The sequence below is a fragment of the Bolinopsis microptera genome, chromosome 2, assembly GCF_026151205.1.
Source record: "Bolinopsis microptera isolate Bmic1 chromosome 2, MBARI_Bmic_1.0, whole genome shotgun sequence".
In the NCBI taxonomy this organism is placed as follows: domain Eukaryota; kingdom Metazoa; phylum Ctenophora; class Tentaculata; order Lobata; family Bolinopsidae; genus Bolinopsis; species Bolinopsis microptera.
In genome coordinates this window covers 12,227,089-12,252,972 of record NC_087073.1, presented here as the reverse complement: position 1 = coordinate 12,252,972, position 25,884 = coordinate 12,227,089, and the positions used below count along the sequence as shown (strand labels likewise).

The 25,884-nt window shown below is 40.3% G+C and overlaps 2 protein-coding genes across 3 annotated transcripts in view; both read right to left on the bottom strand.

Annotated features, from left to right (window-relative positions):
• Nucleotides 1-25,884, bottom strand: part of LOC134826619 (ubiquitin conjugation factor E4 A-like) — a 101,940-nt gene that overhangs the window by 40,350 nt on the left and 35,706 nt on the right. The window lies entirely within an intron of this gene.
• Nucleotides 522-25,054, bottom strand: LOC134826617 (uncharacterized). Of its 2 annotated transcripts, none has more exons than XM_063839071.1 (21): nucleotides 24,948-25,054; nucleotides 24,629-24,806; nucleotides 24,135-24,417; nucleotides 22,971-23,208; nucleotides 22,036-22,160; nucleotides 21,603-21,845; nucleotides 21,119-21,264; nucleotides 18,176-18,290; nucleotides 17,844-18,006; nucleotides 17,652-17,716; nucleotides 15,255-15,417; nucleotides 14,812-15,021; nucleotides 14,515-14,649; nucleotides 14,138-14,248; nucleotides 13,618-13,727; nucleotides 13,189-13,333; nucleotides 7,742-7,888; nucleotides 6,988-7,095; nucleotides 6,626-6,729; nucleotides 4,998-5,148; nucleotides 522-4,803 (listed from the first exon to the last, which is right to left on the bottom strand). In XM_063839071.1, the coding sequence occupies exons 1-21, from the start codon at nucleotides 25,023-25,025 to the stop codon at nucleotides 1,939-1,941; spliced, it is 5,883 nt and encodes a 1,960-aa protein (XP_063695141.1). In that variant the 5' UTR covers nucleotides 25,026-25,054; the 3' UTR covers nucleotides 522-1,938. The 2 variants fall into 2 exon arrangements, with proteins under 2 accessions (XP_063695141.1, XP_063695142.1); XM_063839072.1 differs by having other exon boundaries at nucleotides 14,138-14,245.

Here is a 25,884-nt window from a genome sequence, read left to right as displayed (position 1 = left end):
TACACAACTCATCCAACTGTTCAGATAACAGCTTATGATCCGTCAGATTGACCCCGGCTACGACACCCTTTATAGCAGAGTGCCCACTCTTCAGTACCCACTTAGCTTCCTCGATATTGTTATTCAAACATTGTACAAATACCGCGTTCTTTACCCCAGAAGAGTCTAGCGCCTTGGTAAGGTCAGGATAACTGATGGTTTTGAAAATTGCTGCCACGTCTGAGTTCGGCCACGGGTAATCAAATCTGTCTAGTTCCCAAACGTGGAAGTGAGAGTCAACTTCGGCCATCACACCTAGTAAAATACTTGTTCAATTTGTACTGATTAACTATGATTAAGATGAAATAATAAATCTAAGGTTCAACTTTTTAAGCAAAATAATTTTGCACTGTCCAATATTTTGATTTAAATTTATTTAGCGTGTTGAATTCTTTTGAGTTCATTTGTTGAATGTTGAGATTGAATTATTTTGTCACGACTCACGAACATGTTCCAATATAACGACAAGTAAAACAAGGTGAATAAATTTGTTAAAATAGAGTAAGTATGACAAAACTTCTAGTTCTAGATATTTTACAAGTTACGGCGTATTAAATAACAGAATGTGCGCATCCAAAAATAGATATATATCTTAAACAAAGCTAATAAAATAGTTATAATACATTCTACTTAACCAGTTATGTTCTGTCTTTAGTTTACGAAAAATACACGGAACTTTGCACCTAATTCTAAGACTATCTGAACGCAAAAATATCCCAAAAATCGCCGACTATAAACCAGCTAATTATATTCCCTAAATTACAGTGATTAACAAAAGTAAATTCACGTGCAAGTAAAAATATATATCCCAAGCTTCGTGACAAGATGCAGATAAGTAGTTGTCATGTCTGCAAATGTGAGGAACAACTCACAGGAAGTCCACAGAAGTTTAAGCAACTAATTTCCAAAATAATGATACCACTTTCTCATAATTTAAACGGAAAATATACTGTCGTTTCAAGATTTATAATTGAGTCTGAAATTTAGAGGCGTGATATAATCGGCATGTATGATAGAAAAACAAAATTGAAACTCGTGATAACAATGCACTTTAAGACCTGAAAAAACTTTTAAGAACCGTAAAGAAAACAGAAAATGATAGCAATCTTACTTGAAACATGATAAAGAAATCTCTTAAATGTCTTATTTATGGAAAGGAAAAAAAAACAAAAAGAACATGTAATATAATCAGTATCACTTATTAGAAAGCATCAACTGAAATATAAATGTCAAAAAAACCTTTTACAAAAACTTCAATTAGATTTTCACAGGGAGAGAAAAACACTCAAAAAACACACACACTTGAACCTTAATAACTTTAATTAAATTAAACCTATTTCATTTTGAAAAAAAGTATCTAGAAGATAACAAAAAAACTTAGAAACTGCTTGTATTCAAATCTGCATTGGGCTATGATGAATAACCATAACATTGCAAATTGTTCAATTTAAAAGATTTAAATATAAAACAATAATAATAGGTTCCTAATCTTTTGATTTTGATCACTTAAATACAGATCATCAAAAACTAAAATTAACTGTTAAAGGTTAACATCTTATTCTTCATCAAATAAACATTAAACAAATACGACTGTTTGGATTAAAAATAAACTTTGGATATTAATTAAATCTTGTATGAAATATCAATGATGTTCAGTTCTTATCAAAAATATGTTAACAATTTAATGATACCTCACTCTGTGCTGACACAGTTTTTTTGCAAAAAAATCGTCCAACCCAACCATTCATATTGGTCCTGTTAATGCTCCTGTTCTTAATCCCGTATTGAAGTACACTGACGTGCCAATCATCACCATCTTCAGCTTTAGATATCTATATGTGCAGAGGAACATGTCTTAGTGAGGAATACTCACTGTGATCTAGTGGCGAACTGGAGGCGTTAAGACCCCTTAGCTTCGCGAGTTTCAGTTTTGATTGGAATGTTGAGAAACTGGTTAACGTCCATCTCCCCTTCGCTCTGCGGGGAAGAGGTCCTGTCATCCTCATCCTGGCCCATATCAGGAGCACCAAACCCAAAGCTCTGTTCCTGGGAATACTGGGGGTACTGGGGACCACCCCAGTACTGAGGAGCGGCGCCTCTGAGTGGAGTGTGTCCTTGTGGAGCGGGGGCGGCTTTCTGCATTGCCGGCTGCTGTTTCTGGAGATACTGTTTGTAGAGCAGGGGAGGGAGTTGTTGTTGTTGCTGTTGGGTGGGGAGCTGGAAGGAGGCCGCCTGGAGATGCTGGTGGTGGGGAGGGAGCTGCTGGTAGCCCTGGTGTGGTTGCATTGAGGTAGGGGTATGCTGCTGGGGTTGACTCTGCTGCTGCTGCTGTTGTTGCTGTTGCTGAGCCTGCTGCTGCTGTTGCTGTTCCTGCGGTGGTTGTTGAGGTTGGCCCTGTTGCTGGTGCTGTGGGGTCTGTTGCCTATACATCTGCATCATGTTCTGGTAGAGATGCTGCTGATGATGCAGCTGAGCGAAGTTAACATGCTGTTGCTCCCTCTGTACAGGGGCTGGAGCAGGAACTGCTGGAGTTGTGCTGGATTGCTGCGAGTACGGACAATCCGGCGCCTTCTTCATTTTCTTCTGCTTCTTTTCAGCAGGGAACGATATGGGGGAGTGTATCTGAATGTTGACTCTGTTGTCACAATCATCTGACGTCTTCTTCCTTGATTTCCTCTTACTGGCGGGACTGGGAGTAGCCTTCTTGGCCTCAGCCTCCTTGGCGGCGAACATTTGCATCTGCTGCTGCTGCATGTACTGACTGTACTGAGCCTGCTGCTGTTGATACAAGTGGTTCTGATAGGCTGGGTTAGTGAAGCGTTGCTGGCTCTGTTGGCTGGCCTGGGAGCTGGCTACCTGACAGTTGCTGGGTTCACTTTTCATGGGGTGCTGAGGGGCCGCAGCAGGGTCGGTGACAGGAGCGTAATACTGTTGTTGTGGACGGTAGGCTAATTGGGGTCTCTGGTTGAAGACACCAGACATTGACTGATGATGCATCTGTTGAGTAAGCTGTCTCTGTTTCTGCTGAGCCAGCATGTTCGCATGCATCTGAGCCTGCGTCATGTGGTTTTGAACAGCTTCTGAAGCTTTGGGTTTCTTGCTTTTTGATTTGCTCGGTGCGCTTTTCGGCTTTGGTTTGAGCTTTGGTTGCTGCTGTACGCGCTGGATCTGACTGGGCTGCATGTACATTTGCTGCGGCATAAGTCTGGGCTGAATCATCTGAGTACCAGCGAAGTAAGTCTGATACTGAGGTTGCTGCTGGTACTGGAACTGCTGATATGGCTGTTGTTGCTGAATCAAAACAGGCTGCGGTTGAAGCTGAGGTGAACTCCGAATCTGGGGCTGAATATCGTAGTTCACGGGACTGAGCAGGGTCGGAGGAGGGGTCTGCTGGACCACATCATGTTGAGGAGTGGACGCAGTACTGGAGGGGGTCGACTCAGGGGTCACATCCTTACTAGCACTCTCACCACTCTGATCTTGCGAAGTGGCTGGAGTCATGATGTACTGGTCCATTGACGTTGAGTTAGCAGTGCTATTGTAAGACTGAGCGGTTGTTGTGACGGATTGGTTCATTTGACTCGTCTGAGGTGAGACAGAAGAGGGCTGTGACATGAGATAGACTGCCTTGCTCCCGGCAGGCATCTGGAGCTGCAACGGAGTATTCTGTTTCTGAATGAAGATGGGTTGTCCGTTGATAACTTGGGTACCGTTATTGAGGAACTGCTGACCAGGCTGAGCTTGGATAATCTGAGTAGCAGGGACCATCTTAGTCTGGTTAGGCAGAGTCCCTCCCGGTGGCATCTGTATCAGGAGTTGATATCCCTGGTTTGACTGAACAGCTTGAGCTGGGATGGCCTGGTAAACCACTTGCTGCTGTTGGACATTTTGGGCTGAGGAGGAAGAGGTCTTCTTAGCTACCTTCTTTTTAGGTTTTTGCTTCTCCATTTTATCATCCTCCTTAGACTCTGTGGTAGAGTTGAGATCATCTTTACTATCATCTTCTCTAGGGAGGCCGGGAGTAGTTGCTGGTGTAGTACTCGCACTAGACTGTCCTGGAGAGGACTTGAGAGGAGTACCGACTTGTACGGTACCCACATTATTCTTACTGAACGCAAAGTACCCATCCAACTCTATCTGTCTCCTTAGTATCTCGTTCTCCTCAATCATCCGCTGAACACTGACTGTCGGTGGCTCTATAACCCGCTCATCTATCGCTCTCAGAGCATCAGTAATGGAGGACTTCCCGCTGCTGGAAGTTGGGGTGGAACTGGAGCTCTCTCTGCTGGAAGATGGAGGAGTTTCGGGTGTCCGGGGAATCGGGACCTTGTAGGTGCACTTACCATCCTCTACCTGAGCTAGGATAGCTTGAGTGGGCCTAACACTGGATACCACTTTGGAGGGTTTTCTGTTCCGCTTGGCCGGGTTGGAGGGCTGGAGATGTGTCTGGTGGGTGGTCAGTCGAGGTAGAGGTAGTTTGAGAGGAGGTGGAGGTTGCACGTTGGCAGCGTGGGTAGCGCCCATCAGGAAGGATTGCTGAGGGTTAGTAGGGGGAGCCGGGAGGATGGACCTCGGTTTGGGGGCAATGTTGGGGGAGTTGGAGCTGGTGACTGGTCTGGAGATGAAATTCTGCTGAACCTGCTGCTGTCGTATCTGCTGTTCCTGGTGGTTAACCGGGATATTCTGAAAAAGCATCGGTGCTGTGTCGTCATTCTGAAGAGGGGACAACGGTTTTATCAGCGGTGACCAGTTCGTTGCGTTGTACTGAAATAAGAGGTATAACCCTTCAGGAAACGATAAAATACTACAAATAAGTGAAGAAACACAGCAATTTTCTCTCACAAAATCCATTCAAGTGGTCACTGGTCAGTAGATTAGTCTTTAAGGAAACTTAATCACATAAAAATTACTTTATCAAATTACCCAAAATTGGGGGCTAAATCACAGACTTAAATTACCTTCTCGGCGAATTCTTCCAAAGAAACACCCGTTGTGGGAGCGTTCTTATTCCAATGAGGGGAAGTGTCTATTGGGGGTAGAGGTTGACAGGGTGCTCCGCTGACAGATTTGGGCGCTGCTTTGCACATGGGCGTTACTCTGTTCACAGGCCTGGTGAAGAAATGACATGACTACCTAGTGGGCAGAGGTCTAGTTTACACCCTATCATTAAAACGATCAACTTTAATTATCAATCAAAATTCATTGATATTTAATTAAGTAGGTACCCATATAATATTATATACTATGTTAAGTAGAGGTGCTTTAAAATCGATTAATTAATCATCGATTGTGCTCCAAAATGCTATATTGGATATAAGCTCTAAAAAGCCAACACTTTTGGAAGTTTTCTTATACTTTACTTGTGGAGACACAGCCCATTGATAAGCTTTGTTATGTCAAATTTATTCATTAGGATGTAAGCAAGTTTTTAATTTCATCATGGCCTAACCCATATTTTTATCTAGATCACCAGTCGGAATAACGACCAGGGGATAAGCAAAACAAAAGTTGATGAGACATGATTCTACTATGCATTACTCATCAGTATTCAGTATGGTATTAGTAAATTCAATAAAAGCTCGCGATGAAATATCATACAAATTAGTATCAAGAATAATCAAATATTACAGTCAATAACGTTAAATATAATGGTAATTATTTTGCGGGTTCAGGCACCTCCCCCACTGCTCAACAGTCAAATAAAGTTGCAATAATCCTTCCAGGGGAAATCTAAAAAGTAAAATGCCTCAAAGTAATATGCTAATTTCATCCGCTCCTCATTCATAAAAACTAAGAATCTCTCTCTAAAAACTACTCGTCTGAATCTGAAACTAAAACAATCTGGCTTTCCGAAATACAACTGGTATGGGGCCGGCCATCTGACCCCTCGATATCTCCCAGTTTAATACCACTAGTCAGTATATCAGCAATGGGGATCTCCATGGGCTCCAAAGTGTCCGAATCTTCATCTATAATATCCAGTACATCGACCACTTGATTCTGAGCTCCACTCCCTCCAGCACCTCTCCATTCCTGAGTATCTGTCATCTGAATGTACCTTCCTCCGTCGATTTTAGGCTCAAGCTGGGCGTCAAAATCAAACGTTCCCGCAGCCACTGCACGTTGTAGAAGCTCATCACGTTTTCTCTTCCGGGAATCAGACGGTGAAGCTTGGGGCCTCTGTATGCCTCTTTCATCAAAATAGGGGTTGGTAGGATTTTTGAAAGTCATTAGATAGGGGGCAGAGACCTGCATGTTTTGTTTCTGCACGTCCGTAACTTTGCTGATTTGCTGAGTAGTATTCCAGGCGTGGAAGGGCGGGGGAGAGGGGGTCCGGCTCCTCACGGGACGGCCCGGTAAGATGAGTCTGTTAGTCATTAAGGGGGGAGATCGGGGCCGGGCTGGCGGAGCGTTCTTCCTGATGGGGGGTCCGTACGTGCTCGTCTTAGGGGCTGCAGTCACTAGTCGGCCGTGTTCTGCTAGAATCCTAAACAATAGTTATGGAATGTGCGGACAAGCGGTGAAAACATGCGAAAGGCGTCATGAAATATTTGTTAAGGGAAGCGACACAAGAAGCCACACTTACTTGGAATATGTGTTGGAGAAGCCCCCAAATCCTTTGTTCATCTGCTTCTCAAACTGATAACTCTTTTTGGCCAACATCTTCTCTTCTTGCGTCAGCCTCTCGTTCTATTTATAGAAATTTTTACAAACAATTAAATATTTACCAACAAATATTCAGAGTTTTTTCTTACATTTCCCTGATATAATTGAGGAGCCCCACAAGGATAATGCCTTCAAACAATTACAGTAGCGAAACCTAATGTAACCCGTATATTGTCATAATCACGGCCACAATTCTTGCAACCTATAGGAAATCAGAATACCATACATACTTCTAAATATTCCTAGCAGGTTGACTACAAATCTTAAAAAGGCAATTGTTACCTTGTTTTCGAGGAGGAGAGATTCGTGAGTAAACGGAGCAGCAGTCAGCAGATCTGGGTGTGATTCTAGGACTGTGCGTAGTACTGCGTCGTCAATTTCAGGAATAGTCTGGGTGAAAGTGAATAATAAATTAATTTGTACGTTAAACTTTAAGTATTGCAACGTTGTTTATTATATGTTATAAAGTAGAGATTGAAGCCACAAATTTCTGGAGTACCTATCGACGACGATACGGAGTATTAAAATTTGTATCCGGAAGATTTTATGAAAGTGAACAATAAAAAGTTAAAATTCTTCTGTTATTGGCCTTCCGTTATTGGCTTTCTGAATTCTAGTTTATAACCATAATTGGCAATGTTTTATGCTTATGATATTTACAGAAGCCTTGGAAAGTACTCTACAGCTAAACTTCCTACTTAGGACCAGATTAAAACATATGTCGGTCCAAAATTAGACCCTTAAGTATGATGTTATTTTAAAATGCTATCAAGTTTGTTATCGCATTATCGCCAGGCACCAAACTCCGGAATTCGATTAGTTAATTTCTATTTTAGTGCGGTATTACGGATTAGCTTGTGCTGTGTTCGCCGCAGAATATTCTACACAATAAAAGCAAACATTCCGAATAAGTTACACGACAAGGTAAGTTGCGTGGTGAACCGGTCACATATTTCTATCCTAATTAACACATCATTAAAACAAAATAGACTTCTAATAAACGATAAGTGAAGATAGTCAATAAATAAAAACCCACATTTTTCCAATCGTTCTCATGATCAAGGGCAGGGCCATCGGGCATCATCTCAAAGTTGTCCGCATTGCTGACGATCTCCGAACTGGTGAACTGTTTCTCCACGTTCTGCTCGTCGACCACCCTACTGCTCATCCCTTGCTTCGTGATCTGGGAGGGAGGGGGGACGTGTAAAAACAGGTCAAAAAACGTGAAGGATTCAACATGTGTGGTCAACTCCACCTCATTAAACTCTGTCATCCAATTTCAGTAATTTGGGTGCGACAAATTCTCAAAATTCTAATATTCTAGCTGTCAACTTTTGGTCTATAATTGCACGCAGAAAGTGAGCACATCATGCCACCTATTCGGGAGTAAGATATGGCAGTAAAAGTTGGTACCACTGGGAACACTATAGAGTTGGGTTACCATGACAGTTGACGTATTGTATTTCTGAGAAATCTTAGAAACTGATCAACCTCAGGTTTATTTACTGTATAATATAATATACATTTAATATGCACTAACTTTGTTGGTAATAAGCTTGTTATCAGGGTTAGTTTTAAGTTAAAGTAAAATCCTGTTAAACGTCTCAAAATACGTCGGCTGGTACTTTAAAAACGTTAATCTGCATACATTGCAGTCACACACATGAGATTGCAAAGTAAAACCGTGGATGCAGAGCTTCCTCTACGTCACACACAAAGCAAACTAGAACCAAATTCTCGCCACCCGCTCTCTATCTCTCTCACTCCGGATATTTCATATTTCAGCTGCTTCTTTCCCACGAGAAACAACATTTGACGTCCTCAGTATAATATGACATTATTATAGTGTTACACTACCCGTATAACTTTTCAGGGGCACTGTTAGCAGCCACGGGAGGAGTAAGGCTTTACCAGGCGTGTTGCGTAATGAGATTTAGTGTTTCATTTGTCCTGAAGAAGAACAAGTAGGGCACAAAACTGACAAAGGACCAGGCTTTTGTAGGCTCATTTACAGGTTGTTCTGACGGACTTACTAGTGGGGAACCCCACACAATTTCTCTTGTCGGTATTGTTCTTCTTAATCGCCGGTAGCTGGATACACCAGGCACTGGACGGACGATCCTTAACGTAAATCTGACTAATTTCGAGCCGTCAACTTGTAAAACTGTTGCCAATTGTCAACGCTAGGATGTAAGAATTCAGATCTTAATCTGAACAGGCGAAATTAGACCAGCAAGTTATTTTTAAATTTTCTACGCTGAAAGTAAATGTTGAAGCCTTTAAAACCTCGATTATGCTGAAAGACGGATAATCTTAGTGTTAACTGCCCTGCAAATCGAGCAGGGGGTAGAAGAAGACATATTTCAGGCAATGTTTCTAGGCCATAATTAAATACCCTGCTCTAACACCGGATTCTCAGGAAACGCTCCAGTGTCAATTCTTAACTAGCCGGCTGGTAGACTTTTAACGTATTGACAAGTCAGCAAGGTTAGGGAGGTTTGTGTAACTATATTTTCAGAACCGGTGGCAAGAGAACCAGCCAGTGTCAAGATATATGAATACGGAACCATGTAACTGCCACACCGAACTGAGAATCACCAGTCACCAACGAAATGTTGCAGGGCTTGTCACCTTATTATCTTGAATAGTTATTTGTGAAACATTCCAACTAGTCTGGATTCAGCGGGATGAGAGATGATCATGATATTAGACCACTTAGTGGTGTGCACTCTCTGCAGTTGCAGCACTTAACGACACCAAGCCTCAAAACATGCCCGGTCCTTATCCTCTGAAACACTTCTGGGAAGGGAAGGACCCGGCCAGTTCGTACCACTACCTGTGCTCTCCTGTGCTCTTCGCAATGTGGAGCAATTTATATCGCCATCCAAATACCCAGACTCAATTCCTGCTGCTTGGTGTGAGAATTGAGTGCACATATCTTCACGCTTACCTTGAATCATAATGTGTGCAATGTCTCGCATGGTGACATTTATTGAACTGCATTCTTTTAGATACTATTGCTGTGTAACTGACGTGATATTATATTTTGTAGTTACCATGACAATCCTGTGTATTTCTATAACTGGACAGATATATTTGCAGATCAAGGGAGAGTTTGAGGTTTTTGGTAATTGCTGTGGGACACAAATCAAGGAGCAAAAAAACAACTAAGTGCCGCTGCCTGGCAGTCTCTCTCTCTCTCTCTCTCTCAGTCTCTTTAACTTTAAGTCTAGACAGAGACTATCACATCTTACATCGCTGGTCGACTGGGGGTTGACGGAATGTCTACTGCGGAATGTAGACGGAATGTCTACTGCGATAATATATGTTACAAATATATTATAACTTTCATTATCAGTATCGATACATACTTTGTACATTTAAATCATACAATTATTTATAGATGTTGAATAGTGATACAATGTTAATGTACATTAAGTTTTGTGGGCCGATATTCTAAGAAATTCTAACATTTGATCGTATGGATGGGTAGATAGTGTAATAAATATATATAATATTACTGCATATTATGTAACTCGTAACCTTGAATCGGTTATAACTGAATGGTCATGTTATCAAGTGTTATGAATGGGCATAGTACTATACAACAACCAATGCGCCTCATTTACTAGGACCAACCTAATCAGCAACAATTTATAGCGAGTTGAAAAAGTATGCTGACCAACGGAAAATTCGTTAAAGAAGCGACAATTTTTAAGGAGAATTTGGTCTGTTGGGTCAAATAGGTAGAGTGGAGAACGGAGGTAGTCTTCGATAATTACAGTAGTTTACAGGAGGAAGGTTGTAACATGGCATATATAAATTCTGAGAATTCTAGTTCTTTAAATCAGTAAGTGGACAAACCGAGAATCACATACAAAACTGGCCTACAGTCTAGTGTCTACACTAACAGTCTTACAGAATACAGTCCGAGATTTATTAAGTTGATGGCCATTAACAATGAGATAGATTTAAACCTGGTAGCTATGAGGATTAAGATAGATTTAACCTGGTAGCATGAGGATTAAGATAGATTTAAATCTGGTAGCTGTGAGGATTAAGATAGATTTAAACCTGGTAGCTATGAGGATTGTGTATGATTTAACCTGGTAGCTATGAACTTGGTAGATATGAGGATTGTGTGAGATTTTAACCTGGTAGCTATGAACTTGGTAGATATGAGGATTGAGTGAGATTTAACCTGGTAGCTATGAACCTGGTAGCTATGAGGATTGAGTGAGATTTAACCTGGTAGCTATGAACCTGGTAGCTATGAACCTGGTAACTATGAACCTGGTAGCTAAGCTATAACCTGGTAGCTATAAACCTGGTAGCTATGAGGATTGAGGAGGTCATCTTCATCGTACTCCACATAGTTGATCTCCACGTAAGCAGGTGCCCTGTTGTACATGTGGAACCTGATCATGTCCCTACACCAGGGAGGGACCAGGAAGCAGGAAGTGGCAACACCGGGGACTGAGTGTCTCACCTAACCTCCATCTGTCCTCATTATAACTTAGTACAGGGTAGTGTGTAAGTGTTTTGGAACAGACTGCAAGCAACAAAAAGAGAGGAAGAAACTAAAAACTAGACAAGTATGTGATCTTGCACGACAATTCGGGTCAGGCTATAATTCATAGAATTATCTGAAGAACATTGTAACGAAAAGATGCAAATTCACGAGAGGCGACAAGCTAAGAGAGAGAGAGCCACGACAAAGGACCCTGTGAGGGGGTTAGTAGTATGTACAAACTACAAAGTATAAGCTACAAGTATACAATACAAGTTCTCATTGAATCACAACGAAATGGAGTCCAGAACAGGAGCATTGGCGCGACATAAATGTAGCAGGTAACAAAGCACAGCACTACAAGAGCCGGGGAGATACCATTCTCTTTAAAGGGGGTACTGCTGCCAATCCAGAGAGAGGGGGTACTACTGCTAATCCAGAGAGAGGGGGTACTGCTGCCAATCCAGAGAGAGGGGGTACTGCTGCCAATCCAGAGAGAGGGGGTACTGCTGCCAATCCAGAGAGAGGGGGTACTGCTGCCAATCCAGAGAGAGGGGGTACTACTGCTAATCCAGAGAGAGGGGGTACTGCTGCCAATCCAGTCACTGCTTACCGATCGATTAAAAAGACAGATGTACTATTTTAAAGAGAGATCACCACCTATAAAATGCTATTGTTGTATTAGAGGCGGGGTTCAGGGTATAGGTACCCCTTTACTACACCAGGGGAGAAGTACACTGCACAAAGTCAGGTATTCAAATTAGATTAGCGAAACAAAGCGGGTGGAGGGGAGTTGGCTGGAGAGTGAGAGAAGGCAAGCTAGGAGGAGGACACAAGTACAACCAGGCACTACACACTGCATAATATAATACTACGTTTTATGTGCCGTGGTATTAGCACTCAGACCTGTGCAGCAGCAGCGGGTCGGGTGTCTTAGCTAGAGAGAGCGAGAGAGAGAGATAGCTCACAATACCCTTACTGCAAATAATCACACTTTAAAATGTCAGCACCTTTTGCGGGAGGTGTTGCAAAGCTGTTCCAACGACACATATCTACTGCTAATATGTTAGGAAAAGAACTGCAGAGTCAGTGTCAAGCGCACTTCAGAAGAAGACTTACAGAAGGGGAGAAACGAGAGCTGGGAACTACAAGTCGGCAACAAAATCACACACTTTGTGAAGGAGTCTGGAAGAGGGAATTAGTGGGAATGGTAGGCAGGAGAGAAGGGTTTCCGAACAATTAGCACGTACCATTACCTGTTAGAAACTGCAGATATCTGACAGGGTACGAGCTGTTAAACTACAACTACAGATACTCTGCCTAGCAGCTTCTTGTAGTGTGGACCTATTGCTAACTACCATGTTCTGACGTTAAAACAACAGGGTGCTTGACAACTGAGCAATGGTGGTGCAAAGGCGGGGCAACAACATCTCTTCAAACAGAAGTAAACAGGACACCAATTAAGTAGACTCCGCATGCAATCTAAGCCAAAATAACACGCAGTTGCTGCTTTGCAAAAATAAAACAACATCTCGCAGATGTGGACCAGCAGTATATTATGTATTACACGTAAGATATGCGAGATCCAGTTACTACAGTCTTGACATTTGTTGTCTCGAACTGAAATACGTAGATCGCCAATATTTTTAACACATTTTCTTACTGAAAGCCGCTCGAAAAGTTAATACTGACAATACAGGTCCACAAGTTAATGGCAGTACCACGATACACTAGGTTCTGTTACAACCACACTCCCTTTACGCTTCTATATTGGAAAGTGATATAATAATGACGGTACAACACAAGCAGCACGGTGGAGCAGGGTATGTGGTTGTTGTTGAAAAGGTCGGGCTCTGTACCAAAAGAGAGCAAGTCAAGACTCGACCACTCTTTACTCACGCAACAAAACCTTACAAACGTTAGGGATATAATTTTGATAATTGCCCGAGGCCGGGGGAACAGGAGAGACCTACCTGTTTGTTGTATATTGTCCTCTCTAACGTGTTCTCCGCTACGAACCGGTAGACATAGCTTTGTTTGGTCTGGCCGTAGCGGTAGATCCGGCAGACTGCTTGTGCGTCGTGACAAGGGTTCCAAGAGACATCCATAATTATCACCCTGGTGAGGAGTGTTAGAGTTTCAAAATGTGGCATTGACAAGTAGGGTTCGAAAGTATTGGAATGTGGCGTTTCCTATGTCATCATTTCAAATAGAAAGCAGCTTGTCATCGCTTCAACCACAAAGACAGACAGTAAAATGGTTGGAATTAGTTAGCCTAAATGGGAAACTTAACAGCACCCTTGTAAAAGGATGAGCAATCAAATACTGTCTCGTAGCGAAAAGACGAGTAATAAAAAAGTAATAAAAAAGTAATAAAAAAGTAATACAAAATTAAATCTAACCTATTTGAACCGATAAGGTTGACTCCAAGAGAGCCGGCCCGCGTTGATATGAGGAACACCAGAGCACTCTCGCCTTTCTTATTGAACTGCCTTATCAACCGCTCTCGGTCCTAGCGGGGTGATTAATTAGCTAATTAACGACTATTAATTAATTTGTTTTTGAAGTGAAGTTAGCAACAAACTATTTTCCTGATCACCATCATGGCTGTTTAAAACAGATCACAGAAAACGAGAAAATATTAACATTTAGAAGAAATGTGCCTGCCCGAGAACAACAAAGAGAGTATTTAGATTCCAGAATCGTATAAACGATGTGCAAGCTGAAACAAAATATTGGACGCAATGTGTTGATTGGTTTTACTCGGTTTTTGAACAGCACAGGAAACAAATTCTCGGAAAATTGAGTTTGATAATGGGATTTTAAGATATAAGTGGGCAGACGACTCACTCTCAGGACGCACAAGGGAATATTTAATTACAAGTCTCGAATTTGGTGCTTTAATACATATGTTAAGAGTACCTGAGAGTTGGTGCTGCCGTCTAGTCGGAAGTAGTGTTTGTTTTTGGCCCACTTTACCCTCTGCTGTTTCGGAGCTGGGTACTCTGGGCTGCTCGGTCCTTGTCCGGACTGCTATGAAATGCGAATAGTTGTCAAGTACAATAAAATTATACCACGATTTCTGCTTCAAGTAATTATTTAAACGATTCTGTAGAATGATAAAATAAAGCATCTGAAAATATTACAAAATACTGAGAACTGGAAACAGACACTAGCGCTCGAACTGTAATTTCAACATCAAATTACATGCTAAAAATAGACAGAACAGGGTTTCAGCCAAAAACTAAATTAACTAATAGTTAGAATTCAAAAAATTTCGATTTTCTAGTAGCTCTTACCGTTGGATTAGCCTCGCCACCATTGAAATAATTTCTGATGTCATTCTTCTGAGAGCAGTTTTCGGGCAGGTAACGTTGTTGAAGAAACTTCTCGACCAATGACAGAGTCAAGAGAGACTGACTAAATACGACCACCTGAGATAATTTGAAATATAATATGCAAAACAAATTCGTGAAAATACAACTGGCATGTATAAAACATAGCACATTGTACATTAAATACCGCACATCTAGTCAGTAGTACACATAGAATGAATATTGTGGTTACGAATTGAACATCACACGCGGTGAACGTACTTTGTCTCCAATAGCGACAGCTTCTTCAATGATGCCCAGAAGAAGGACCATTTTGGCTCCATCCTCGACGACTCCCCTTCTCATGCCAACTAACTCATCCTGTGCCCATTCTAGTGAGAGCTTGGTGCTGGCTTTGGGAAGGTCCACATCCAGATCATCAATCTTACTGGATGCAACCACCTCTTGTAATACATCAGGGTGGTTCCAAATCTGGGAGTTTGGTGTTAACAAGCCAAAATTTACCAAATTGTGGACTAGGGTGTCATCACCAAATTTTGTCATTGCCCCCTGGATGTCGAATAATAATCATGCAATTTCAACCAATTACAATTTTAAATATAACCCCATACCAAGTGTTGTCAATTCATTTACGATTAATGTTCTAGGTTTATACTCCTTTATACTCAATGAATAATGGATTGGGTTTTCATCACAAAGCGAACCTTGGTAAGAACAGTAAAGGCGTAGATGGGGTTAACCGCTCCATCTATCTCCATATCAGCAGCAAACCGCTTGAGTAATCGCCTCTGCACGGGCGTCATCTTGACACACAGCACATACTCCGTTTTACTTTGTAGAGTGTGCTGCAGAATGCTCTGGTCTCGCCTGCAATTAGAATCTAGTTGAAAGTGCCCGGTCTAATTGAGCTGGAGTTAGGGTGCCCACACATCGGGGGTTAATGGCTTGTTAATTAGCTGGCCAGGTCAGACCCTTTAGCAGCTTGTTTAGGCGACTTGTTAGTAAGAGGAGGATTAATACGCTTTCCAGCGACGGGCACATTACTGGCTATCAGCGGAATGAGTTCAGCTTGTATTATCCAATCACTCCAGTGAGTGCTAAACCTTGGTTGCCAAAGCTTTGGAAATTGGTAAATACTAAATGTTTAGTTAATCTTTTTACTTTGATGCGTATCAAAGAGGATCATCCGGTGGTAAAATATCTGATGTTTGGGAGTTTAGCTTCTAAGTGTCAAATTATTCAAAGCATTCTCCTCCCTTTTCTTGCACTTGTCACCAGCGAATTACAAAACGCCATAACCATCGTAATCACGATGGGAGTTTACAGCTCTTGCCAGAATGACTGGGATACAAGCCTTACAACACCCAATCTATAGATTTCTGACACATTACCCTGAGAAAGTAGGGCTGTTGGGAGAGTTTAGTCAAAGCTTCAAAGATACAGGCACCAGGTGTTGGAACCGGGTTCTGCAGAAAACTCCTTCCTTATTTTAAACATTGAGGGATCGTGAGATAGAAATGGACATATTTCACGGCATTCAGTTAAAAGAAAAAGCAAAAAGGGCCCCGACCATATGCACACGGTAATATGAAGTAAACCTTTTAACTTTGATGCTTATCAAAGAGGGCCAATCTCATTGATGTTTGGAGTTAAACTTCTTACTCAAAGCGTTATCATTATCTGGCCAACACTTGGAACGACCGAATTACAAAGCGAAAAATCTTATTGATATTGCCGGAATGACTGTGATATGAGGTAAGCCTTACAATATGGAATCTATAGATTTGCGATACACTGTACTGGGAAAGTGGAGCATTTCTTAATATATCCAATTCTGAATATTTATGAAATACCTTCCAAATTCTGCAAAGTGTCCGCAAAATAGAGCAGATATAATACTGCATTCGAATTGCGTATGAAGACTGAACTGTATCCCCAAGATTGGAGATTTTCAACTCACCGATTGGTACCAGGTGAGTTAGACCAAGTGTAACGGAAAGCGACTAAATATGGCCCATAAAATTTACAAAGTGAGACTTTATGAGAACCGAATAGACATATTTCAGAGTGTTCGAGATTCGGTAGAAAGGGCCCCGACCGAAAAAAGGGCTACCGCCTATTATACAGGATACGGGTCTTTTCTCTAAAATACAATGAATACAGTCGCGTAACAATAAGTCTATAACTTATCAATTGAAAGAAAAGCAGTTTGAACTAAATAGGTCATAGGTCTAGACTTAACCAGTATCATCTGTTTCAGAGATCACAAATATAGACCGATAATCGACATTCGGCGATAACTTAAAGGGTTCCGACAAAAAAGTGAGTTGGGCGGCACAACTTTATGTTCTGCCACTGAAAAAAACAACTTATACAGCTGGTTAGATATGGCGAATGCCCAGTCATTCACAGTTTAGAAATCTCGAGATGGAAGGACAGGTCCAGGATCAGTGTAGCCAATTCCAGGGAGAAGTGTTCGCCGTGGCAGCGCTATCCCAATAACCAGTCAATCATAAAACTTTAGGGGGCATGTGAACCTCGGGCCTGATCAATAGTTTGCAAGCACTAAGCAGTTATTACTAGCCCTCTGTCTTCTCGCTGGGATTCAAATATCCAGTCACTCTGGCTAACAAGGCAATATCGAATGACGTTCATTGATCGCAGGAGTGATTATACTCTCAAAATTACCCTTTCAACCAGTGGCGTAACGTTGGCTGTTGGTGAACAAATTAGGTGATTTTAGAGGATACGCCGGTGTTTCTAGAGCAAAACGGCAAACGGGTCAGCGGGGCCCTTCGTTACGCCACTGCTCTTAACTCATAATAATTTAATTATCTAGCGTGCGAGAATAAAATTGAAAAGCAAAAGTTCGCGCGTATGTTCGTACGTGACGCCGCGCTAAGTGAAGTGAGTACAAAAAGAGTAGGTGTTGCAAAACATTAGCGCGCGTTCCATTATAACGCAACCATCATGCACTGTGAACTATGACCGAATAATTGGCCCGATCTATGATCTCATATCTATCATGTAATCTTTCGTGCAGAATGCAAAAGTTTCAAAAACGAGACTTTTATGCTCATATAAACAGGAACACAGCATACCTCTGAACAAATCCTTCAAGTAAACTGTGTAGAACATGCGATCTGAACTTCATCAACTGCGTGTCCTGAGGGAAACAAAACCTTTAAAACTAGACTAATCCCACTTATTCACGTGACGCACATTTCAGCGATTTCAAAGAATTTCAGCCACGAGATATATATAAGATACCATAACCAGCAGGGCGTGTTCACCTTGAACGTGCTATCAACACACTGTCCGTTCTCTATCGGTCTCACAAACATGTTATTAAACTCGTTCTTTGTTCCCAAAAAGTTAGGTCGAACGAAATCCACCATGCACCAATATTCTTCCAGATTATTTTGTAGAGGATATCCCGTCAACACTATCCTCCGCCTGTGAAGGTTGGGTTAGGAAAAGTAACTAAATTAAGAAATGTCTGGTTAAACTACAGCGGAACCAGTAAAAATGTGCCATGTACCGTTTATAAAACAACAACTTTCTGGAATGTTCGCTCCAAGACACGTTACACAATGGTCTGCAATTGATAAAACATGCATCGTACCTGGTTTTGACTTTTTTGAGAGCTTTAGAAATAGTGGCGTGAGCATTCTTTATTCTGTGTCCCTCGTCGCAGACAATGAGATCCGGTCCAGGATATAACAGGGATCTTTGAGTTGCTAGAAAAACGTGGGAATTGTTAGCCGACAGTTTTAAAGCCATTTAAGTTCACTTTTAATGATAGTGTTAACTGTTAATGTGACTCGCCAATATTGGTCGAGAAGAAGAGAAGACATATCGTTACTACATATTACATTATGATGTATCCATATATATAATATATATTCAACACTGGCGATGAGGTAATACGAAAACCTATTATATCGACTCAGCAGATAGTCATCAATCTCTACTGATTTCACAATAATTTCAAAATATTGACCATATATAATAAGTCGCAATAGACATACATTGCATCAATCATCAACGTGTAACAGACTAATTCTGGGCTGCTTCAGAGAGGTGATTATTTGTGCTTGTAAATTAAACGGCACCCATGAAATTATGAAGCAAGGCTATAAAACTTGCTGAGGCTATAAAACTTGATTCCCAAAAACAATTTAAAGACATCGAATTACATAAAATGAGGGTGTTAATGTTACTAGCCAATACTAATCACATGGAAACGGTGTCTTATTATTACGTGGCAATCCAATATTATAACTGGTTAAAATTAAATAGTGACTCATCAATACTAATGCACCAGACATTGTGAAGGAAGTATTCTTTGATGTTAAGCCAGGTTTACTTTAAACGAGACAAAAATCAATACTTTGATAACAGTATCCTCAGTCCTCACTGCGGGTTCCTTTTGTCATCACAGAGGGTGAGATCCGATCAAGAGGAAATGACGGTGCTTTGTAAAATTATCTAAGGAAAAATATCACAACAACCGAACGAGTACTTCAGTTGATGTATTAAATATTCATAAAACTAAACACATAATAAAGGCAACTTAGTGTGTATTGTCGGCAAGCCCTTTGTCAACACAATCATTACAAGATCTGCCTGCAAATGAGCGAGATTCTCGCTAGAAAGAAAACCAGTTGGTAATGTCGACGGTTGCAGAGAGTAATGACACATGTATTAGTTCAATGTTTTAGTGGCTTTGTCGGTGAGCTGGATCCTCCCAAAAAAAGTGTTACTTCAGTTAAAGTGGTGAGTATTGAGTGAGAGTGGTGACTGCGAGGAAAACCTGGTGGTGGATTGTTACCAGCTATCAACATCTACTCAACAGAATCTCTACTATGTACATCCTGGGTTTGTGTGTGTGGCTCTTCCCCTCGCTGGTGTACAATAAAGTAAAAGAAATATAATATGGGATATTCGATAAGACAGTGACAGAATGTTTTGTTCACGTGACATTTTGGTACGTGATTATAGCTTGGAGGGAGTGATGGTTATGTTGTAGAGGTTATATAGGATGGGGGGGGGGGGGGGGGGAGTAACGGATAACACCATTAAGGGGATCATTTAGGTCGAGTAGAGAATTCTTAACCCGCAGCAGTGATTGTTTTACCAGTTGTAAGTCTGGATTACAGTTTGGTGTTTTACCCTTGAAACTCTATAAATGCATAGAACAGGTTACCGAATTTTTACCTGAACATATAGCGTATAGATATAATGCAACAATAAAACTATCGCATAACAATTCCAGGAAAATCACTTTCAAAGAAAAACAGTTTGAACATAATCGAATACCAATGTAAATGGTCTAGACTAAACCATTATAATGTGTTCCCGGGATCAAGAAGCTGGTGGGCCAATAACGAGCTTACTATTATCAAGTGTAATCATACCTTCACAAGACTATACATTATCTGGGTTTTAAGAGCTCTTCATTTGGGCTAATCTGGGGGAGGCCGTATCCTTACTATAACATTAAAGGTGGAGGTGGAGTAAAGACGAAAAGTTACCATCTCACCGGATAATTATATCGATCTCTACTAATTTCAAGGTTGTTTCCTCAATAGACAAACTTTGATCAAAATGTGTAATCAAACTTCTTCTTAGCTATTTCAGAGAGTGTTATTTGTACTTAGGCGGTCATCTGCTGCACTTATGAGAGATTGTCTGGGACCCATGCTATGAAATCGTGAAGCAAGATTAAAGGTTGCTCCGGCTGTAAAGCCAGCTGGACAACAAGAGTTCGTATTTTATTATAACTTTGAGGACAGACAAGGCATATGCTTGATTACCAGTTTACATGCATTTTTTCAGCCAATATTTAATATTCATTTTATTTATTTGTGCAGTATTGTGAGTATGGCGCAACACAAATATAATTTGTAGCTTTTTATGTGATATATTATTACATGATACGAGCATGATACGAACATATAACTGCATATTATACAATATATGTTCGTAATTGTATACTACATTAATTGGTAAACAATCCTAGATAATATTGCGAAATAGAATTTTTCAGTTCAAGAAATTATATATATTTATGCAATGTTTTATATTGCTAAATAGACCAGTTCTTATTCGTTAGGTATGCATTTCAACAAGAAATATCACAACTCCAACCGGCAAAAAAGATGAGTCCTAAACATTTTAACAGCGCTTAAATGATACAGTACACGTGTTTAAAGATTAGCACAAAATCTGATACAAAATGGTGCCATCTTTTTAAAACATGCTCTTGAACGTACGATATCTATTATTATATTTTATTATTATATTTATAAACTGTATTCATGTTTTTAAAAGTAAAGATAACAAGCATAGCATATATAACATTACCATCTTTATTTTTAATCTAAAACCTTTTCAATCTTGCGAGATCTACATAATTTGATTTTTCAGATAAAATCCAAAATACAAGATTCAGAAAAGAACCTTCGAGAATCTTCTATATATAATAAACTCATGTAACACGGGGTAGACATTGTACAGTGTTTACTGTAGTACTGTAAGTACAGTGTACTGTGTATCTTGTTACCTGTCAGGAGGTCCATGTAGAACTCCTCCTCGTCTATATCACACACCTCCTTTACAGGAGCCCCGCGCTTGCGCCTCTTGCGACAAAGCTTGCGCGACACTGCGTAAGATGGCTCCGTCAGTGCTAGCAGTCTGAACATCTCATACCTGGAGAAAAATACACGTGCTTTAAGCTGTAAGGTTAAACCGAGAGATGTACGAAATCTCCCACGGACAAAAGGTTGGTACAGGTTAACTCAGAATTAACGCCCTAGACTCGAGATTTCTAAAGAACCAGTCGCTGGTAGGTTAATCTCAACAGACTATACCATGGTCACAAAAAGCTGGCAACCTAAAGCTTGAAATTACATTAGAATTTAACTAACTTGAGCAAAAAATTTAGAGGCCAGCTTTTTGTGGTTGTAGCATAGTATGTAGCATAGGGAAATTATTGAAATAATCTGGGAGGCAGAAAACTGCAGTGTGAAAAAGTAAATTTAACAAACCCAAGAATCATCACTCCTCCAGTCTCATTCCACTTTTTGATCAGCGTAGCTCGAGCTTGGAAAGTCTTCAACAGATCGTTAATAACATAGAGCGGATAGGTTCGGGCGGATCCCTCGCCAACTACTGTGTGATCTTTAGGAACCCACATATCAAACTCATTACACCAGTTTTGTAGCACGTTAACTGGTACCACAATGAGAACAGTGTGTGCGGGAGTGTTCCGCAGACAGCAGTCAACAAAGCTAGGAACAGGAGATCTGGTTACTTCCGGGTTTGTGGACAATATCATATTTCGCAGAACATTATTGCTACCTTTTTAAAAGTCTACATATTCAATATAGAATCTATCTATATTATAGATACAACAGTCTATTGAAAATCTATCTAGACTGACAGACTGTTGACATGGGTTCTCTCGAGTTAGTTTGGTACCTGATAGTTTGGAGTGTTTTGCCCAGACCCATGGTGTGAGCTAGTATGCACCCGAATCCCGGACTTGAGTTGAACCTCGACACAGACTCTATTATGTTGTCGTACAGAAACCTAATTCCTCCAATCTGTAAGGAAAGTTTGGTGTCATCGCGAGTTCTCACAGACGAGTAACTTCTAAGCACCTCATAAAAACTCGGTTTAATTATGCAGTTATTGTTACAGTTATTGTCTACTTCTGCAGAGGTTTTAAAGAATATTATATAATATGATATAATGTATTTTACTTAGAAGCGGTACCATCAGTTGTTATCATCCATAATTCATTTCTAGGAAATGGGCATTCGATATGCCGCGCATGCCGTAGCTATTTAATGTTAATTTTGTCGGAACGTTATGTTAGACTTAGATGTAACATTTGTGGATTATCTTTATAATAATGTACATATAATTAATAAATAATGTACATATAATTAATAAATTAATAAACAGATGTTAGACATTTGGTTAATTTTTTTAATAAGCTTTAAATATAATGTAATTCAAAACGTGAGGTGGGTGAGGTCAACCTAAACATTTTACTCATTATGTATAAAATTTCTCGGCAAAGTGCCAAAACGATAGGACCTAATTTCAAAACATGATACTTTAAAACCATGCAGCAGTATTACATTAGTGACAGTGCCTATTTAACATAACCGTTTCAACTTCTTCACAAGTGGCGGGAAGTGGCGAAATAAGTTCCTTTAACCCCCTACGGGGAGGCAAACACACATACGGGGCAGGAAACAAAGATCCATTACTAGCTCATTGAAAGTATTTGATAAATTGAACTTAACATAATGGAAAAAAGATACCCATTTATATAAAATATCCTAACTTAACCATTAATGATACAATTTAATTAATGATATTATTTAATCCCTAATTAAACTCACCTGATGAGGTTTAACGGTTTTAGCAAGTTTGTCAGTAAGGAAGATATCCTGCTCATCTGGAGGATGGTTAACATTCACCAAAACTCGTCCCTGATTATCTGTCACGTTCTTAGTGTCATCCGTGTGCATGCCTCCCACGAACGCTGTCGTGTCATCGTATCCGGTCAGCGGTTTGTCTGATTCCGGTTCGCTTTCGTCACTTGATAGCGTGATTACGGTGGGTTCTTTCTTCGGTTTTCTGAAAGTGTCTGGCGTAACGGGACAATCTTGTTACTATTATAATATAGTTGACTATATTATATTATTATGTATTGTGTAACAGGAATAAAAATTAATCTTATTTGGTTTAGCTAAACGTGAGCAGCCTTCACTCCTTCATTAACTAATTTACCCTTTCTGTCTTAACTGCTGGAAAAAATCCCAACTACAATACAAGTACTAAAACTTACTTCAAAGTCTAAGGTTGAAACATTCAACAACCGCAAACATACCAAACCTAGTCCTCTCAAAGGTTTTGTTGTTGAACTGGGCACTGTGTTGGCATGTTCTCTGACATTTACAAGAACTGCCACGACTCAAACAGCGGTATTCGGCAGGTAAAGGATGCCATTTGTACTTTAGGATACATTTTCCGATATACAGAGCATAGTGATTAGTGACTACTTCAGAATAACAGGAGCAGCTCAGCGAATGGTTGGTGCGAGTGAGTAATAATATGGACAAACAATATCGTCACAACAATTATTACATATATATATAATATAACCATTATCCAAACAGTGGGAATTGAAGAAGTGTAACTACGAAACAGGCTAAACATCAAGATGTGGCTGATCCTTTATCTATTTTCTTATCTCACAAAAGCTCCTTGAATACGATGGTGGATGTAGATAAATCAAGGTACGTCAGCTCAGGAACATGGTAATACGAGAACAGTACACAAAGATGTAGACAAATACTCCTTACACACTTTGCTATTTAGTATTTAGTATTTACTTTTAGTTTTGCATGAATCGGAATACAAATACAATAATGTAAAATTGTTATCAACGCTAGCACAGAACTGAAATCCGCTGAAGTATAATTTCGAAGGGCCATTTTTTATTCATTTCTTGTCACGAGAAACATGAAGATTCCAAAAACTAAAATTAAACGAACACAGACCTTTCTTTCTGGGGTTCTCCAAGTCCGTGATCACTGTCATCATCCAACAGAATGACTTGATTTGAAGTAGATTCCTCGCTTTTCTGTTTCTTTCTCTCTTCCTGAAGAAACTTCTTCTTCTCCCTCTCCTCCGCTAGAGACTTCTCGTGTAGCTCCCTCAACCACCTAATTCTTTCCATTTCCCTCTCTTGTTCCAATCTTGTTTCCTCAGCTAGTTCATCCTCGTTCATCATTTTTCTAATATTCTTACGTTTCTTCTTCTTGTCAGTCTTTTCTGTATCATCTAAAATATTTTATGTTATAATCGCTTAATACTATATTTTAAAATGTATGTGATTAATCGACACACAAAAAGCAATTTTAATTTTTCAGATTAGTAAATTCCAAAGTCATTGATCTGAGATGACATAACGATCAGAAGCAATCATTCCGTCAGAGCGGTAAAGATTTTAAATCACCACAAATTAAATATTTAGCTGCTGAAATTTACATACCATTGGGAGCATCGTTCTCCTCATCCCCACTCATCTCGTCCCCTGCATCATCCTCCCCCTCCTCCCCCTCTTCTCTTTCTAATAACTCCTGTTCTAACAGTTCATCGTCTCCCTCGTCATCTTCTGTCTCCTCTGCTTCCTCCTCCCCTGCCGTCTCCTTCACTCCTTGATCTGATACCTGGTACGTTTAAATATTTCAATAATCTAGATCTCAGAAACATCACAAATTCTTCGGTAAAGCAACGGTGGTCAGAGATAGCATTATAATACTGATAGAATAATTGTGAAGTGCCCATTGCCCATTAAATTCTGTGCGTACCTCACTATTGGTCGCTCGTTCCGGGGCGTCTTTGGTATTAGAGTTTAATGTAAAGGCCTCTTTGCCACCGTTATCCATAATAACCCCTACCTACAATATAATAGTAAAATAACTGATATTGATTGATTTTTGAGTTTTGTTTGTTGGTGATCAAAGCAATGGGTTAAAATGTATTCATTTTAGACAAAGTCAGTCCTGTAATAACTAATTATAATTTAATAACTTAATCGTAATTTTACTAAATCATTCTGACCTATGATACACTCAATTATTTTGTTTAAATAGACACAATACAACTGTAGAGTACAAACGCATCTTGAAAAGCATTTTTAAGTGCTTTTTAATTATGAAATCATTCCGATCTATGCAGCATTTATACAATTAGGAGGTGGATACATAATGGCTCTTCATCGACGCTGTTAGTATTCTAGGCCAAATTTGGGTATATACCTGAGACTAAACCGTAAATTACAAAATATTTCTTAGAAAAATCTTTAGAAAAGAAATGTAATATATATGGACAGAGCAACTCAAGCTAGCTTATAGAGAAGCTTGTGCATGACAACCTCCCAAATATCCCTGACAGTCTCAATGGTTTCCCGCTCATCGTCTGATATCCAGGTCATCATACTCCGTTCCATGTGATAACACACCTCCACAATATCCAGACTGTCTAATCCCAGGTCCTTGACTAGGTCCGCGTCCAGATGCACCTTCTCAGGATCTACCTTGTCGTAGCTTTTCAACACGTAGAAGATCCTTTCCAAGATGGTGTCTGAGGTCCAGCCACCCCCGTTCCGTTTGGAGATAGTGTTGGGGTTGTGGAGTTGAGGAAACTGCTGGGTGGGGTGCAGAGCGAGTTTGCGGAGTGCAATAGTGCAGATTGGGCGGGATGCACGACACACTGTCGGGAGCACGCGCCGCACGAACTGCCTCG